Source organism: Cavia porcellus, unplaced genomic scaffold (genome assembly GCF_034190915.1).
Source record: "Cavia porcellus strain 051 isolate PalLab524CR breed Dunkin Hartley unplaced genomic scaffold, mCavPor4.1 scaffold_32, whole genome shotgun sequence".
In the NCBI taxonomy this organism is placed as follows: Eukaryota; Metazoa; Chordata; class Mammalia; order Rodentia; family Caviidae; genus Cavia; species Cavia porcellus.
Genome location: NW_026947515.1, coordinates 40,627,762 through 40,646,720, shown reverse-complemented (window position 1 = coordinate 40,646,720; position 18,959 = coordinate 40,627,762). Strand labels below are relative to the sequence as shown.

Below are 18,959 nucleotides of genomic sequence, written 5' to 3'. Positions count from 1 at the left end.
TATTTCCCTGTGACCACACTCTGCCCTCTCTATCAGCCCATCCCACGGTGGGTATTAGGGCTGTGGCCGTCTATGAGATCCAGATATCCTTTTCTCATTTTTGGTTCTTCCTGAGGTTTTTCCCCAGTGCAGGAAGGTATTTCTCTGTCCTATACAGAAGAATATGCTCCCACCTACTATCTATCAACTATGTGGCTTGTGGTAAAAAGTCAAGTTTTGCAAGCTTGAGTCATCGATACTCAAAGGTCAAATGTCAACGTTAAAGGAAAGACTTGCTCGTTTCACTATGTGAATTTTATATTAAGTGCCTGACAGTGTTTGTACTGTGTATTTTAAAAAGTCTATTTTGAAAGTGAAGTTCACCAAGATGTCTTCCTCTGATCTCTACCTTTTGGATAGAGGTAGAGTAGATAGTAATGTACCATTCTTCATCTTGGTGGAGAAAAAGAATGAGTAAAAGAAAAATGAGGAAACCACCAGAATTTCAAATCTTTACCCAGTTACGAGAAAGTTTTGGTGTGATTCCACAGAATCCACTGATGTCTGCTCTATTCAAAGTCCTGGAAGGGAACTGACATGCAAATGCCCTTTCATGGGGTGTATTCTCAACATCTCAGAAATATTGCATTAACAAGAACATTCCAACTTTAAAAATATGTGATGGTAACAATTACTTTACAGAGAGACTTTCAATGTATGTGTTCACCCTGTACTTTTTTTTAAAAAATTGCGTACAACTCTCAGGATGAATGATTGTAAGCATTTTACAGTATGGATCTAAGTTTCCCTGACTATCACTTATGAGATCAGGGGTAAACACTTAACCTAAGATATGAAAGATTGCATTTTCTAAGGAGACCCATAGTAATAACTTTCACCTACATGCTTTTCTTATGTAGGGAACTGGCCACACTTCCTACAAACAGGTTCTGTTCTCTCGAGCCTGGGCAGAACTTCACAAAATATTTGAACCATAGAGTATATTATTATATGACTTCTGAGACTGCATCATAAGGTGATACAGTTTTTGTCTGGCTTGTTCTCTAACTATCTCCTTCCCTTCTGCTCATCTCTCTTCTTCTTTCTGAACATATGCTCTTAGAACCCAGTTGCTATGTACTCTATGAGTGTAAGCATGATAACTCCTCTGAGGTCCAGCTGACAGTAAGCATCAACAGCCAGTTAGACATGTGGGTGAGGATGCCTTTGGGAAGACTCCAGCTTCAGCCCCCCTCTGAGCACAACCATGTAAAGGACCCTGGGTAAGAATTATCTGTCTGATCCTGCTGGCTCCCAGAATCATGAGAGATAACAAATACTCTTTAATATTTTTATGCTATCCATTTGGAGTGTTCTGTTTCAAAATAGTGATTTACTGATACACAAAGGGAATCATGGATATTTTTGTGCGTTCTCCTAACAATTTTGGAATTGAGGTACAGAGACCTTAAATCAACCAGCCATAAAGGTCCAACAGAGAAGGTCATGCAGACTTAATTGCTGGTGGAGTTATTTCAAACAGGTTTAAACATGAGAAGAGCTACATACATAGAAATGAAAATTTCATACAGAAGGAAATCAAGAAAGGAGGGGGAGAAGGAGAGGGCATAGACAGAGAATTGTCAAGGTTTGAATGACTTTCTACTGAGCTTTTGTAAGTTGATTACACTATATATTCAAGCCTTATGCACTGTTTAATATCCCATAATAATTAGAATAATTATATTATCATTATTTGTATCAAATAATTTATTTTTCTCCTTCTTTCTTTTCTTCTTCTTCTTCTTCTTCTTCTTCTTCTTCTTCTTCTTCTTCTTCTTCTTCTTCTTCCTCTTCCTCTTCCTCTTCTTCTTCCTCCTCCTCCTCCTCCTCCTCCTCCTCCTCCTCCTCCTTCAGTTATAGGGAATCGAACTTAGGACCTTGCACTTGCCTGGCAGGAGCTATGCCATTGGTTATGTTCCTGTTCCTTATTTCTTGCCACCGATGAGTCATGAATAAGAAAACCACTAACTAATTTGAAATGAAAGTTGGCATACTACTGGTTTCATAGGCTTCAGTTGCAAGAAAAGTTTACCTGACTTAAGAAATGAAAACACTTTGATAGTTTTGTTGGGTTCAAGGCAACTTTTGTTTCTGTAAACCCCCAATCTTTAACTCTAAACTCGATTTTGATGTTTATGGATGCTGCTGGTTGGCTCTTTCCTCGTCTCCATCTTCCTGGAACATGGTAGAATCACATTTCCTGGCCTCTCTATGATAGAGTTAACTTTGTGGCCAGACATGTGAAATGTGAGTAGGAATGATATCTGTCCCTCTGGGTTGACTTTAACTGTCTTAATCAGACCTTCGAGTATTCTGTCTTTCTCTTGCTGTGGTTACAGGTAACACTGCCTACAGGGGCTGATCCACTTGTTTCTGTGCCCTTGAGGAGGTTCGGCAGAAGCTTAGCTGATCCACAATACAGCAAGAGTGAAAAAGAATCCTTTGCTGTTTTAGGGAGAATTAGAAGTTGTGACCATGGCATAATACAGCCTGTTCTTTATGATTTAATGGGTCCTCATCATATACTACTAAGGAGATTGGGACCATGCAGGAAAACCTCTCTGAATGACCCTGTCTTCTTGTCTGTCAATGATCCCTGCTTGCCTTCCTAAAGTTTCAGGGGTATCTTTCTCTCCCCTGCTCTACTCCTGTGCCTAAGGGAATAGCTCCTTCTTGGTGTCCATGCCTAATCCTTATTCTCCTTTCCCTTCAAATTTTGATGCATTTAATTTTGTGCAAATTTTCAAGACTCCCATTTAACCTAATGAGGTTACAAGTCATGTAGTTTCTCATCTATAAGACCTGTCTATACTTTATACACCCTGCCCCAACTCTCTGAATACTTACTCCTCTTCAATTTATTTTTGTTCTAATCTCTTTACTAAAGCTGTTGCCTGAAATCATCAGACTGCAGAGAGCAAGACCCCTGTCATTCCCAGATTGTCTTTATTCTTATCGTATGACTGAAGTTTCAAAATCATAGGTTTTTATCTTTAATGTGCAGAATGTCACCTCAGCAGCTTCTTAAAATGGAAATTAGAAGTCCTGCTACTTGAGATTCTGATTTAGAAAATCAGATGAGCGTGGCAAGTCCACACTGCACTAAGTTTGCTTGAAGTTGTTGCTCTGTGAATTGCATGTTTGAGGAACACTGGTTTAGATGATGGTTTTGAGTTTTCTGCACATCTAAAATGAAGATCAACACAGAGAAAGTCTTTACCATGATTTCTGCACTCAAACAGCAGGAACAGCTTTTATGAATGGACCAACAGAAAATCTCCACAGTATGCGTAATTAGGAATGAGGGCATGTGTCTGTGCTACGTATTTCTGCAATTTAGACTTGGGTTGAGATTAATCCTGGTTTAGAAACTAAAGACATTCATTTTATTTTTGAGATGGATTGACCCTGAAACACATTTGAGCTCTATTTCTAAAGGCCAGACAGTAAAATAACAGACTGTTGGAGAAATTTCTGAGAAAATTTACTCTTTGGGATTTCTTTGACAGCCAACTTGATGATTTTGGGAAATCACAAGAAATCAAGTCAAACAGAAGAGATATTTTTCTGAAGATCTTGTTCAGTATTTTTGCCTCCATATTTCCATCTTGGTGACACAGAGTGCACACACTGGCAATGGGGAAGATAATATCTTACAGGGGAAGGTCCAGGTGACCTTGATGGTCATTGCCATTCTTTGCTCTTGCTTTACACTTCTGCCACAATCAATACCAGTAAGCCCATCAATTCCTTGAGAAGTTTTAGGGGCTGGGGATTTAGCTCAGTGGCATAAGCACCTGCCTTGCAAGCAGGCAGTCGTGAGTTCGATCCCCGGTACTGATAAAAAGGAAAAAGACAAAAAAAAAAAAAAGTTTTAGCAAAGCCACAGAAACTATAGAGACTAAAGCACAGACGTATTTTAGAGATTGACTTGTTGGTCGATTCATTTTGTTTCAAATGAAAACAGTAGATTTGAAGAGACGTAAGTTTCTCAAGGTCATATAATGAAGAAGGTCTCTTGACTTCTGGTCTGGTGTTCTTCAAATGCATTTTATTTGCTGGAATGGGAAAGCTGAGATGGGCAGAACCAAGGAAGACAGCAGGGTGAATACTAATAAGCTCTTCCTGCCTCCTAGAATTCCAGACATAACTTGGATATTATTCTGTGATCATTAAATTATAAATCATCAAACATGAGGCCTGGGTTGGTGGTTCAGTGGTAGTTACCTCCCATGGAGGATTCCATCCCCGGTCTATCCTATTTCTCGAATGTTACAGATGAGCAAACCAAGACTCATGCTCTGGAGATGACCCACACATTTATCAGATAAAACTTACCAGTTTCCTTTCTGAAATTTTCAGGACATTGTTTTTCCAAGCTCTGCTCCCAAACCTTTTAGCTTTTTCCATTCATGCCATTTAAATCTCAAAGGGGCATTTCTTTGGTATTCTTAGTCTCTGAAAGACAATCTTGTCAGCTTCTCTCTAAAAGTTGTGAGCTTTGTCCTTAAGTTCAGCCAGACAAAGAAAATTAGTACATAAAGTAACACCTTAGGTAAGAAAGTACCCAAGATTTCTTGGTCTTATTGATCAACTTTCTTTGGTCTAGGATTATTCATGATGGTATTTTGAAACTTCATCTGTTCAGATCTTACCAATTTGGAATTAGAGGCAGTTGTGACAGAGACTAAACTGAGGTTTACCTTTGAGAGTCCAAGAGGAAAAGTTGAACAAATTGTTGCAGTTAATGATATTTAAAGGAAATATTTTGACTATTTAAGAAGAGTCCTTTGAAGTATTTTAGATGATTCTTATCTGTAGAAGGGAGATCTCCAGAAAGTTTTGCAGCTTTGCTTCATTTCATTATAATTATTATTATTACTATTATTATTATTTTGTAATAGTAGGGATTGAACCCTAGTTCTCACACACCATTAGGCAAGAACTCTACTAGTTAACTACATCCTGAGCTCATCTGAAAATTTCTCTTGGGGAATATGTTTTAATCTAGTCACTCCATGTACATGTAAGCATCATATACTACTCAAAAACAACCTTCCAGGATTATAAATACAGTGACAAAGATGCAAAGGCTCTAGTAGTGATAGTTGTAATGAATAAATATGCATCAGAACTGGCGTGCTCGTGAGATCTAGTGCACCAGGGTGGTAAGGCAGGTTGTAGTTAGGGAATTAATGCCATTGATAACAGCGAATACATGTGTTTTTAAATATAAGACCCCAATGCATCTGAGGAAGATTTTATTTCCAAAGGAGTTAGAAAGTTTGGAAGAGAGTATTACTAAGGATGGATTCTAGAAACCATGGAGGAGCTGAATTGGGCAGGGGGTGGTTTAGTGAACCATCTGGTTGAGCAACCCTGTGTTTACTCAATCTGCATCCAGGTTCTGGTGGACAAGACGTAACCTTAGTGCTAAAAGTGAACATGAGCCAAAGAATATAAGTCAAGTCCTGAGAAACAGAACTCCAAATGGAAATCACTTTTCAGGGTGCAATTTGACTCTCTGAGTGGAATATTTAACCACTGTTTCTCTGAATAACTCTAGTAACGACTGAAATTAAAATCACATTAAATCAGATCTAACGCTTTAAGGTGATGTAATGGTGCTGGGGTAGAGAAGTGTGTCTAGAACCTTAAGAACTTCCAATTCTGCTGTGGATGGGTATAGTTTTTCCAGTGGTGTTTGTTTTTGGCTTTCCTCCCTACACAGCTTCTGTTCCTCATTTTTTAATGTACTAGTAAAATTTATTTTGTAACCATAACATGAACCCACTGGAAACTTTGGTGTACACTTTCATGGTTACAGTTTTGTAATCACCACCAAGGTCCAGTTTTAAAAGATTTGCATCACCCCACAAAATCTTCCTCATTTCTGCTCCCAGTCAGTCTTCGCCTCCACTTTCAACTTCAATGGTCTCATACATTCTTTTTTGCTTTTTAATTACCACTAATTTAGACTCAGTAAGTCGGTAGCTATTTTCAGAGACACAAGTTATGTTGAAACAGCTTTATTTTTTTTTAATCCATAAATATCTGTTACTGACAAAAGTGGAAAAATCCTTAAGACTAAATCTTACTAAAGTGATATGGGTTTACAGTACATATAGAATGTGCTTTGACAGGAAAGGGTGACAGTGAGATTTATACAGGAGCATGACAACAGCGTTGCTCGTTGTGAGCTTACACGAGTAATGAAGAAACTGCCCAGGTACAGATAGAAAGGTAATTTTCATCAATGCTACCATATATAATAAACATGGAATCCATAAATTGGGCTAATGCATAAAAATGTTCATTAATTCCCCTTAGGAAAGTGTGTCCCCAAACTAAAAATATTATAGTAAGAATTGCTTTTGATTAGAGAATTTCAAGAATTCTTTACTACAAAATATCTAGTTGTGTTATAGAACTAGAGGAAATTTTTTTTTCCACTACAAAGCAAATGAGTGGGTCCTGCATTCAAGGGTCACTGCAGGATGGGCAGAGAAGCTAAGCAGGGTCTTCTCTCCCCTCAGCAGGAAGGGTATTAAGGAAACACACGGTGTCCTTTTCTGAGTGATGAAAGGTTAATATGCTTTCCGATTTACAAGATGGGTTTTGATGATACCGACTTGGACTCTCCATTTCTTGCTTCAAAAGCCTTCACTGGGAGGGCAGTCATGTCATAAGGAGGGGATAGAAAGATACTAGGATGGAGTGGGTGCCCACCTCCTAGCAGCCCAGGTTGGGTGCCTCCTCCTCTTCAGGTGGAATGGAGCCTTGTGTCCAGTCTCGGTGTTCTGGAGAACATTCCAGAGTGGGATACAATATCATCTTTGCCACATGGAACCTTTGCCAAGAATGCATCTCTGAGGGTTGGACTGTGTTTTCCAGCTGTCCTGAGATACAAACTCCACGTCCAAACTTCTTGGCTGAACTTCAATCGTTCTTTTCCAGTCCATCCCCTCTCTGAAATTGGAACTGCCTCCCTCCAGCTTTAATAAGGACCACATCAAAATGAAAACTCCAAACTCAGGATTTCCTAGTGACACAGACAGCTAGGTGGCTTAGGTGTGTCTGCCCGAGAGGCCTCGTGACCCATGGTGGCTGTCATGCTGAATGGTCAGGCCCTTAATCATCAGCATCCACGGGTGACCAAGACCATCAGACCAACTCCAGGCTCTGATGAGGAGTCTGGTGGCTATGTGGGGTGTCTGAGGATGTTGTCGTAGGGGGCAGGCATAGGTGGGGGCGTGTGCAACTCATCTGAGGTGGGGAAGAATATGGAAAAAAGACAAAGGTTGCAGATGAGGAATGAAAATCCTAGAGTGTGAGAGTTGAGTGAAACTTGGAATCTCATGTAACTGAAGCCCCTCATTTTACAAATGGGGATACTGAGGTACCGAGCTGGAATGTGAATCCTCTTGGTCACATTGTAGGATAGAGACAGCGCCAGGCCTGGAAGCCATGTCTCCAGAGCCTCAGCCCTGTACCTTTTTCTCCTTGAGTATGTCACCTTCCAAAATCAAACACAGAGCCCAGGAAGGTTAACCTTTCATACTGCATATACCATTAAAATGCTTCATTTTATAAAAAAATAACATTTAACTCCCTAAAATACTTCACTGAAACACAACAGGCTTCCTTAAACACAATCATGAGCAAAGTTCCCCGGGTTAGGGGAGGATCACAGGAATGCATGTGTAGAAGGTAATGAGCCAGCTCTTCTCAGAGCAGGTGCCTTCTAGGGTCCATGGGATTTGCAGCCCTTTCAAACTGTTACCTTGTGTCAAGTCCACGGTTGGCTATGGAAGGAATCAGGGTAGGAGGAAGATGCTGGACAGGGTATCTCTGAAGGAGATGGATTGTTTGGTGGCAGGGGCGTTGGGATGGGTACTCTTCCATGCTTGGAGAGTCCTGACGCCTTCAAATCTTCTGAGACAAAGCAGTAACTGTGCGGAGATTCGTGGGAAGGGGGAGTGGGTGGCGAGAGTCCCCCAAGCTATAAAAATTTGGCTGGAGCGGGAGCCTCTGGGCTAGTAGCAGACTGGGCCAGGAGCTTCAGGGATTTTGCAGGAGTAGGAACCAAAGCTGATCTTTTGGCTGTAACACCTCCAGCCCAGCAGCCTCTCCTTTCCCTCCCAAGGGTCAAAGGGGGAAATCCCCTGGCATCATACCCTAGAATACCAACTCACAGGTATGGGAATTGAAAGATAAACCAGAGAGACAACAGAGGATTTGAAGAATGTCTGGTTTTTCTACAGGTTTCCTCCAGAACCCTAATTCTGAAAACTAGAGACTACAGCAGGACCAGGAAAAATAAATTTGGGATGAAGGAAGGTAAACAAGGAAACAGAGGACAAGAAGAAAAGCCGGAAGCGGAAGTGACAGAGGAAGGGGAGGAACTTTAGCCTGGAGGAAGTGGGAACTCTCTAAGAGACGCAGACCTGACTCCCAAAGGGGTCCCTGAGGGTAGAAATCCATTTAGGAGCTTACGGGATTCTTGCAAAGCCTTTGTGACCATTGAGTGCTTAGACCCAAGAACTCACTAGAAGAAGCAAAATTTTCAGGGAAGGAAGGACAGGGGCACAGAGAGCTCCCAGAAGGACATCCAAGTCAGGGAAAACCTGTGCAGAACCCAGTCCATTCCTAGCACAGCAACGGGGGAACAAAACGAGAAGAGGAAAATCTTGGGCTTTAGGATTCTTTTGCTAGGGACAGGTGTCCTTTAGGAGGGAGGAATGGACCTTCTATGTGTGGCAGAGGCCACCAGCACGGTTGGGCTGGAAGCTGTGGTATCTGGGTTCCAGAGCCAGGGGACAATTACATCAGTATACTGTGACTAAAAACAAAGCTACATGAATATGCTCTCAATGTTTTAGTCTGGGCAAATATTACTAGTTTTGGACCGTGACTACTGCAAGCAACTGAAAGAGTAATACAAAACTGTGACTAGGGGGTGATTACTGTCCCTTCATGTCCCAGTTAAGACACAGTTTTCTGGGTTTTGAAATGGGATGTGAACTGGAGCGAGTTTGTAGGCTTATGTCTTTATCTCTTTTTATCTTTCTTTCCCACCATCCTCCTTTTTCTGTCTCTCCTTTTCTTCACTCTAGACCTCAGGCTGAAGCAGAAGAAATCCTTCGCAAGGAATAAGCATCCCGACTGATGATTCAACTGAGGAAAGACATTTTAAACCTGACAGTGGTAAGACTTGGCAATGAAAACTAATTTGCAATCAACCTATCAAACAAACCCTGAGACAGACAGAAACACACCTTGCAGGAGAGAAGGCTGGGGCAGGGAGCCCAGGGAGAGATTCCCCTGAGGGCTGGAGAACCTGGAAGAACAGAGGATGTTTTGGTAGGATCAGACAGGGCTCTGGTTTAGCATGTAGTATACAAAGAGCCTGGGAAGAGATTCTCACCTGCCCGTGAGCATCCTTTCCTTTCCCTTCCCTTCCCCACAAGCGGGTGGTGTTCAGGGGAACTGGCCATGCGGTAGGGGTTCTGAGGGGTCTGGGGCCAGCTGTGAGACATCCTTTTGCTTCTATGCAGATCCATTTCCTCTCTTCACCTCCTTTAGTCTTACCTTCTGGAACAAATGCTCATAAACCCACGGGGACCAGCCCTTCAGAAGGTTTATGTGTTTGCAGGAAAGAAAGCAGAGGGCCTCAGTCCTTGTCTCCCAGCCTCAAGGTCCCTGGGACACTTTCCCAGTGGGGATGCTGAGGGCTTCAGTCAGACCCCCAATCTCTACCCCCTTGTGATTCATATGACCCAGTCCTGTTCAGGCTGGAAGGGGAGCTTTGGGGAGAGGAGGAGAGAGGTTCAGAACTGTTGAATCTGTAAGAGGAAGCAGTCCACTGGTTTTCTTTGTAGTTTTGGACTTGGTTAGGTTAAAAATTCCCAGGGCAGATGAGTCTTCCCCACCCTACCTTTTTAAAAGATTATCCATGTGGAAGTAAGGGAACATAAAATCCTCCTTAAAGGCATCGGTGTTGGAATCTGACTGGTGATGGTATGATTTTAGTATTACACTTTCATCCAATGGTCTGGAGCTGATTCCTCCTGGCCCCACATCAGAGAGATGTTCCCTATCCCTGAGGATGGGGGAGCCTCTTATGTCTCTTTCTCCAGTATTGTTGGGGGGTAAGGTGCTGCTGTGTCCACTGTTAGCTCCCCAGTGGTGGGAACACCTCCACCCCCATTTTTGAGAGAGAGAAGGTGCTGTGACGAGCTATCTTTGGGGGTCCCCTCACAGAGCTGAGGGTAGGCATGTATCTGACTGATGCTACAGTGCCCCCTGCAGGGAAGGACCAGTGAGCTGGGGAGGTGCCCAGTTAGCTCCCGAACCAGGAGCCTGGATCATCTGCATTTGTTCATCTGCATTTGCCAATGGGTCTTTGTTCCTTTGCTCCAGTGGTGTGAGAAAGGGCAGCCAGGGGTCAGTAATGGAACCAAGGACACAGGAGAAGATGCATCGCGGGGAAAGGGAAGGCAGGAGAGAAAGAGAGCTTGGTGGAGAAGGAGCTCAGGGAGCAGGCAGAAATGTGGAAGAGGAGCAGGTGGGTGCAGGACAGCCAGCCTCAGGAAGGTCTTCCTTGTTTGGGGCTGAGCGTCATCTCTCTAACAAGCTTCTGCTTCTGTCCTGCCTGAGCTGCATGGTGGGGGACAAGCAGAGCCTTGGAGGATGGGAATGGTGAGCCCCTGAGATCCCAGGCATCACAGTGACCCTCCCCACCCTGGCTCTTTCTGACCACAGCAGGCATACCTTGGGAACAGAGCAAGGGCAGGGAAGGCAGGCCCGAGTACTGGGCAAAGTTCAGACCTACAGGCCTGGAGGCAGTGGGGGAGATAAACAGGTGGTCAGGAGGTCTCCCCTAAGGTCCCTGCACCCCAAGAGTTAAAGCCTCAGAGAACTGGAGGGTAAAACAGAGAGGCTGGAGGAGCAAACTTTCCCCCATCCCAGGACCAGGGCGACATCAGCCAGCTGGAATGGGGCAGGGATTCCAGCAAGGGCAGGCAGCTGCGGGAGGGGAAGACTCCTTGTCCCACGGGGGGATGAAGAAAGGGCCAGGGTCAGCAAAGGAAGGGTCATTCACTTGGTGGAGACCAGAGAGTTCCAGCAGGCAGAAGAAAATCAGTATTGTGCTTATAACACAGCAGCCCTCTGTCTCAGAGAGCAAGCAGGTAGTGTTTAGGCACTAGAAGATTTCTGTGATGTGGTTCTAGGTAAATGGATAAGACCGAGTAGCCTATTTGGTCAGCCCACTGACTGCACCTACTGGCCTGTTCCAATCCAGACAGTTTTAGATCAGGGTCCGGTGAGGGTCTTTTAGCCGACAGAACCTGGGCAGAGTCCCCTGGATGGGGAGGAGGATGTGTGACTGAAGGGCATTGACGAGAGGGGCACGGTTACAACTGGGGTCCCGCCCTCTCCTTGCTCTGTTGGTTCTATTGAAGGGCAAAAGCAAACACTCTAAGTCCTGAATCTGCGTGTGTCGGACCAGGCCATGTGAGCAGGGGTGCGGTTTTCTGGACAAGGTGGCCCACCCCTACCTCCAACCGAGGAGACCCAGAAAGGGAAAGGGACAAGTAAAAGGCTGGCAGTTCTGCTCCTGACCCCTGCTCTGTTTTGCCCCACCCCACCCCGCCAAGTGCCCAGCTGGGCTCCACTGGTCACACGGTCACTTCCGTCTTGCTCGCTGTGTAGCAGGTGTGGTGGCCCGGGATATAGTGTAGCTGCTCCACGGTGTTGTGCCTGCGTGAGGCGAAGGCGTGGCGCTTGGCTGCTGTCTGGCTCTGGCCCAGGGTGGCGTAGGAGTTATTGGAGGCACTGGGATGGGAGTGCATCTTGGTCATGCGGTAGCGGTCCAGCACAGGCGTGGACACAAACACGTCCGTGTGGGAGATGGCCCTGGACAGGGACTGCTCGGGGAAGGCCGTCCGCTCTGGGGACAGCAGCGGGTCCTGGGAATGCAGACGCTCCGTGGAAAGCAGCTGCTCATCAGACAGGATGCGATCATAGGGCATGCCAAACTCATCCGGCAGACCCCGCATTGGGGACAAGACCCTGTCCTGGGACATGGCCCGGATAGGCCGGCGTGGTCTCTCCCGTGGTAGCGGCTTCTGCTGTGACATCTGGATGACGTTGAGTGGGAGGGTGCCTCGGGCTGCCAGGTCAGGCAGGTGCCTCCGCCTCATGTAATACTCATCAGCCTCCTTGTCAGCTGCAGAGGGAGGAGACAGAGAAGGAAATGGGGTGATGCCAGGGACAAGGCTTGGGGAGAACCCTGCAGCCCTACTGCAGCTGAGTCATTCACCTATAAATCTTAAAGGACAGCACAGCTAAACTCTTTTTGCTTATGGAATAGGACGTGAAGACTCAGATGCAGGTGGTGCTGCATGGCAGTATGCACACCAGTCCCTGGGAGCTTGTGAACTGCGGATTCTGATCCAGGGCCTCCAGGGGCTGCACCTCTAGCAAAGTCACAGGTGCTGTTCCTGGTCCAAGGACCACCTTGCGTAACAAGAGGTTAGGAGACCTCTTCAAGGTCCTGAGAGAGCTCACAGCAGAGGCAAAGACAAGCCCAGCTCTTGGGCTCCTCCCACACCATGCTGCATGCCCCACACCATGGTTCTGATATCTAATGGAACACCCAAGTAGCACTTGTAGTTTCTGAACAAGGCCTAGATCCCCCCTTTATGGAAGCTGAATCACAGAAGCAGCCGCCTGCTGGAATAGAGCAAGATGTTCTAGCTAAGAGGCTTTTTCGAGAAAGCATGCCTGGTAATTTAGGAACATAGTAACACCTTCTCTGGAGTAGCCGCCAGTGCACAGGAAGCTAATGCATGGGCATCTAGCCTCATACAACCATGCAGTCAGCCTACACATCCTGTGCCTGTGCCCACAGCACGGAAGTCTGGAAAAATCTGACACGTGAACCTTATTCAGACACTCCATTCTCCTCCCTATCCGGGCCTTCTCAAGCTCACACTGTTCTCTGAACTGACACAGGGTACACACAACCCTGCATTGCTCCAAATTTCAGCAATGAGGGTTCTTCTAGACAGTCCTCAAGATTTGTGCCAAGCTCCAAACCATTGCTTTCTTCTAAACTGGTACAGAGAAGCTACTGATGGGTATATTCTGGCTACTGACCCACATTTTCTCATCTTAGGGCATCAATCAGGTTTCTCAGGTCAAGAAGCCCACTTCCTTCCACAGAAACTCAGTGTTCTACTATGGGGATGGCTGATGTGAGGTTGGGCTGATCCTCTGTTAGGGTACATTACCTTGCAAGATTGGGTTTTAGTAGAGTTCATGGTCATCAAAAGAGACCCATGAAGAAATTTAGGGAGAAGGCCCAAGGGTCACAAGTCCAAGAAAGAAGAGTATATTCCTCAGTGTATATTTTTGTTGACATTTTAGTGTCTTAAACCCATCAAGATCCACCCACTCCCAAAAACTCAAGTGAAAGAGGAGGGATCCCTGATGAACCAGAGTACATGCATGGGAGATTGGAGTCTCAGGTTCTCAAGATGGCGTTGGCTGAGTTGGAGCAGGAGCAGACTTACAGGTCTCAAAACAAGTTATGGACACTGGTAACCATTATTCTAAAATTTGACATAGAGCAATGGGAGCCCACGGTCTGCAGAAGGCAGGTGGTAAGGCGTGCAGGACTGGGGAAAGCTGTCTCTTACAGTTGAACTGGTGCAAGAGTCAAAGTGCTGCCTCTAGTGCAGATCTAAGAATCTGTAACCTCTCTCTATGGGAAGCACAGATTCAGGCCTCAAAGAATAAAAGCAAGAAATTTGCATATACTCTTCTTCCTACACACAATTCACTCTTTGTTCTTGGAATTGAACACCTGTTCCCTTGGGGACAGGACAAGAGAGAGAAACAGCCAGAGAAAGATTCCTTGTAGACATCAGGGTCCCTGGGAGGAACCTGGCTTACTTAGCCTCTTCAGAGATGAGTACTTGCTCGGATTGGTCTTCACTGCAGACTCATAGGATGGGGGCAGGTGGGCCAAGTTCTGGAAAGAGCGGGAGAAGGAGAGGTCATAGGGCTCCGTGGCTGATGTCAGGATGTTGTTCATCCGGGGCTTCTCTGCAAGAAAAGGGGAGGGGCGTGTTGCATTAGTGAAAGTTTGGAGAGAGGGGTGTCCCGGTTTTCTCTCTGTACTTTCTGACCCATCCTTAACTAGAATCCACATTCCGGGTTTCCCAGCCCTCTGTGCAAGGACACGGGATATGTGGCTGACACAGTTTCCCTCCTGCTCAAATCTAGTTGTTAACAGCCTGGGGGCAGATGCTGTTTTAGCTGTCCCTGATCCCTCCCCAGGAGTCTTTAGACAGCAACTCAGACTTGAATGCAGATTATCGCCCCAAGTCTATCACTGAGTTATCTGATGATACTAAATAATTGAGAAGCGTTGTAAAATCATCTACTTCTGTGCAAAAGTGCTATCCATCTCCTAATAGTTGTAGGAAAACCTCTCTCTCACGCTCAGACAAGCCCAACCCTGAGGAACTGTATTGCTTTTTGTACACAGAAGAACTTAGTCCAAGACCAACTCTTCCGCCACCCTAACCCACACTCTATCCATGATTTATTCCCTTTGCTGGGCAGCTCCTACTGAGAACCTTCAAGCTCCACACCTGACAATTCCCTGTGAGCCACACAGCCAATGTATCATACTTTAATTCCCTTCTCAGAAGACCCGAGTCAACTCTAAGCTGGTAGAGAAAAGTGCTTATCACCCACTTCCTATTTTCCCCTCTCCCCGAGCCACAGCCTTGAGATTCCAAAATCAGAGGAGACAATGGAATCTTATTCAGTGCCAGACCTGGGGAAAAAAGATGTCACGAGGAATGGAAAACAAGGTGAAAGGGAAGTGAATGAGTGATTCCTGTGGCATCATGCAGAGTGACCCGGGCTGGGCGGGGGGTGGTGGTGTGCCAGATTAGGGATAACACAGGAGAGGGGACACATGACCTGGTGAGGCTTGGTGGCCAAAATGGGGATCATGGAGGAATGAAGACCCAGGAAAGCAAGCTTTGCTGTTTGATAGATGAGCAGAGAGGAGCCACAAAAAGAACTCAACAGGTGGGTGCTGGGGGAAATTATGGTATCATTCCCAGCAGTGCGGTAGGTGGGAGGCTGCTTTGGGCTGGGTCATCCTTCCATCCTCTCTAGTTGGGACACTTCAAGAGCAAAGAAGACCCTAATGTGGGGACAGATGTGTAACTGGACCTCTTATACCTCTAGGCAAGGAGTGCTAAATAATGGAACACAATTCTGTGCACCATGGGAAAGAGGGAAGCCCTTCTGGGCCTCATGCAAAGGCACCCTAGGAACAGGGAACCCCTGTTTTCTCTATTCCTCTCAGTCTGCACTGTCATCCCCAGAGCTGGGGACTGAGCCAGGGGATCTCAGCCAATATGCCGGTGCTCACACCAGCTCAGTACATATGTGAGGGGGTGGGGGCTTGTCTGCATCCCAGTGATCAGAACATGCTGTACAGAAAAATCCTCCGTGGCAGGGACCATGACAGATGCCAGGAAGCAAAGCAGGCAGGGACCTGGGAGCAATGCTCTTTCCACTTGGTTAACCGCCACCGATGCCTTAGCTATGGCTTTTTAACTTCTTGCCATGTTGGTGAACAGACTTCCTTCTGCCTGTAGACATCATACTTCCAATGAAGGCATTTTCTCACCATTTCTGGATACTGTTGTCGGACTAGTATTATTTTTTGTTTGTTTTGTTTTTTAACACACTGCCAAGTCAAATCCAGGTCTTTCTTCCCTTCTCCATCAACCAAGACTCCCACTATCCCCCAGATCAAACTCTTCCTCTTATTGAAATATCTTCCTTTTCCTTTCTGCTATCAAATTTTCCTTTTTACTCAAAGAGCTTGGCTGTGACCGTCCCACATCTCTTCAGCCCATACAATATCTGCAGTTCCGGCTCACACTGCTCTTCTTGTAAGTTGCACTCAATTTAATTTCTAATAATTTGACCCGAGTCAGTCTTGTCATGCTCTAAAGATTGCAATGCCCTTGATTGCACAAATCTTGTTCACTTTTTATTTTATCACTACTTCTTTCCTCCTGTTTTCCCACTCACTTTCTTTTCTCTTTTTTCCCTGTCCTCCTATCCTTTCTTTCTTTCTTTCTTTCTTTCTTTCTTTCTTTCTTTCTTTCTTTCTTTCTTTCTTTCTTTCTTTCTTTCTGTCTGTCTCTCTCTCTCTCTCTCTCTCTCTCTCTCTCTCTCTCTCTCTCTCTCTCCTCTCGGGGCCCCATGAATGCCAGGGGAACACTCTACCACTGAGCCGTACCACTAGGCCTCCCGTTTTGATTGTTGCATATTGCATGGACCAAAATAAGGATGCTCCATGCTCATCAAGGAGACACAGGCTTCTTCCTCTCTTAATCCTGGCCCCTCCAGTTCCTCGTGGGGAGGGGTAATATCCAAGAAGGGAATGCAGAGAAAACTGTTCTTGATGCACTGAAGCTTATGCACCTTCATCTTCTTGTACCAGTTGTAAAGGAAAAGATAAGAAGAGAAAAAAAAGGAAAAACTGGTTTTTTCTTTTGTATTCAGGGGTTTGTATTTGTGTTGCTCCGTCTGGGGAAACCAGCTCCGCAGTTGTTCTTTCCGGATTGTTACTGAGCAAGTGTGGGAGCCCTCCTTGCTTGTCTTTTCGGGCTCCTCCTCCTGGCACTTCATCACCATCGGCATCCCCGGCTCCCTGTTCCTGCCTTCTGCCTTGCTCCTCAGGATCCCTGCACAGATTGCCTCCGCTCCTGACTCCTGTTACAGACTTCAAAGCTTCACTCACATCTTCAGCCCCAGCCTCTCCCATATTTTATCTCTGTATTCCCGTCTGTCGAGTGATTTTTCTTGCATGTCCTACAATCAATCATATCTAATCTAGCTAGATGCCCAGATCTAAGCTCCTAGCAACAACCCCACCCTCCGTGCATGCTGGCTGTTGTCCTGATTGCTTAGATGGTGTGAATAGCCTCTCTCTCCTTCTAATCAATCCTGGCGCATCACTACACATCACTGGCTCTCATCAGACATATTCAGTTAGTGACAAAGCTTTTCCAATTCTCCCTTCAAAATGTGTCCTATCCCAGTCCTCCGTTTTGCTCCCATCATTAACTTTACCACTGGTGTCAACTTCTTTTAACCAATCACTCCAATTTCTCCAAGTTCTAATTTTTCTTTATGTCCCAGAGCCCGAAACTTAACATTTACTGCTGCTTTCATTACGTATTTCCACTAGGAGCACAGCTCTCAAGGACCACATCAAAATGTTCCTCTCCTCTTGTCCTAATTAAAATATCCCCCAACCTCAGTGCTGAAGCACCGCAAAATTTGCCGTGTGAATGGTAGTTCTCTCTACCAGCTGGGTTGTTGAATTTACTTCAAGTTTCTCTCCGATGAACATGTGTATAGTCCTTCATAGCAGAGAGGTGAGAGTGGCTCAGAGTTCACAATTTACATTTTATTAAATTTGGAAAGGCACTCAAATAGTTTTCTTCTGTGGTTCCAAATGTGAAGTATTGATCTGTTGGGAGCACACGAAACTCTCCGAGGGAAGCATGGTTTTGTAGTCCTTTGGCACTAAATTAGCACTTCTGTGCTCTATAATTCTCACCCTTTTCTCTTGCCAAGAGGTTAAAACCCAGGTTGATTTTGAGTTTCATCAAATTGTAATTAGTGTGGGGAGAATCAAGGTAGCTTAACCAAGTCTCACGTCATTTGTAAATGATACCATAAGAAGCTGTTTATTCTCCTTGCTGTAGACATGCAGAGTATTCCTGAAAGGAATGATTTACATTGCAAGCATTAATGGGTTAAGGAAAGATCAAACTTCTTCCTTTTTGTGGCAAAAATCACTAGAGACAGAAACACCGAGGGACAATGGTCTGAAAGGAACAGTGAAGACTGGTGGCCGTGGAGAAGGGCTAGCACCTGGCACCTTCTACCTCATTGGTTTCAGTGAACCAGCGGCCATGGGTCTGATGCCAGTGGGCATCTGTGGTGCGAATGGAGCAACATGGGATGGGGATGGAATGCAGAATTCTCTCAGTCATCTCTCACCATGTGTAGGGGTCTGGGTCGCACTGCTTAAAATCGGATGATTATACTGGCGATCACCTGAAATTCATAGAAAACAAATTTTTAAAGAAGAGTTCAGGTACTTTAACAGCATCTCGTTTTACCTCGTCCACGTTTCTCTGACTCAAGGAAGTCCTTCTAATAAAGGCAGGAGGTAGTGTGCTAGGATCCAGGAAACTTCTACTGCTGTTTATCTTCCCTATTGAAGCTGGGCGTCTTCGGTCGCCATGGTGACCCACACATATCTCTGCATCTGGTTGACCAGCTGCAGAAGTTTTTCTGGGGTGGGAGTGGATCGAGGAGGAGAATAGTGGAGACCAGGGAATACTTGGAAAGTATGCTTACGTGAGTGGGGGTCAGGTAAGAGGAAATACTGGATTCTTTGGAGTGCAGAAATGGGAGTATTGGGATGTGGCTAACCAGGAAGAAGACACAGTCCCTGTGTTAAGGCATTTATGGACAGGTGTCTGGGTGCATCCTGAGATGTGGCAAGCTGGCCTGTGAACCATCCACTGCCCACAACAAGAAATCCTGGATTGCAGACAAAATGAAATAACCCAATAGTTCAAAAGCATTTTCCTTTATTAATAATGCAAAAGCCCACTTATACTGAATAATTCACAAAATTAATACCCCTAGTTTGCAAAGGGCAGAGTTCAGGATATCCCAAGGGCTTCTAAAAGATTTTAGTGAGGATTTGACCTGCTACTACAGTATCATTGTATTAGTGGTTCAGCTCAACGTTGTATTCTTGTTTTTCATAGTTCGTATATCAAATT

The 18,959-nt window shown here is 45.2% G+C and overlaps 1 protein-coding gene across 4 annotated transcripts in view; it reads right to left on the bottom strand.

Annotated features, from left to right (window-relative positions):
• Positions 1-6,055: 6,055 nt before the first annotated feature.
• Positions 6,056-18,959, bottom strand: part of Shisa6 (shisa family member 6) — a 307,814-nt gene continuing 294,910 nt past the window's right edge. For 2 of the 4 annotated variants that reach the window (XM_063242631.1, XM_003466322.4), the window contains 3 exons: positions 18,163-18,219; positions 14,005-14,157; positions 6,056-12,274 (listed from right to left, as the gene is read on the bottom strand). In XM_063242631.1, coding sequence (XP_063098701.1) covers positions 11,724-12,274; positions 14,005-14,157; positions 18,163-18,219 — 761 coding nt within the window. In that variant the 3' untranslated portion in view covers positions 6,056-11,723. The remainder of the gene's footprint in view (positions 12,275-14,004; positions 14,158-18,162; positions 18,220-18,959) is intronic. The other 2 variants (XM_063242633.1, XM_063242630.1) reach the window with 1 other exon arrangement.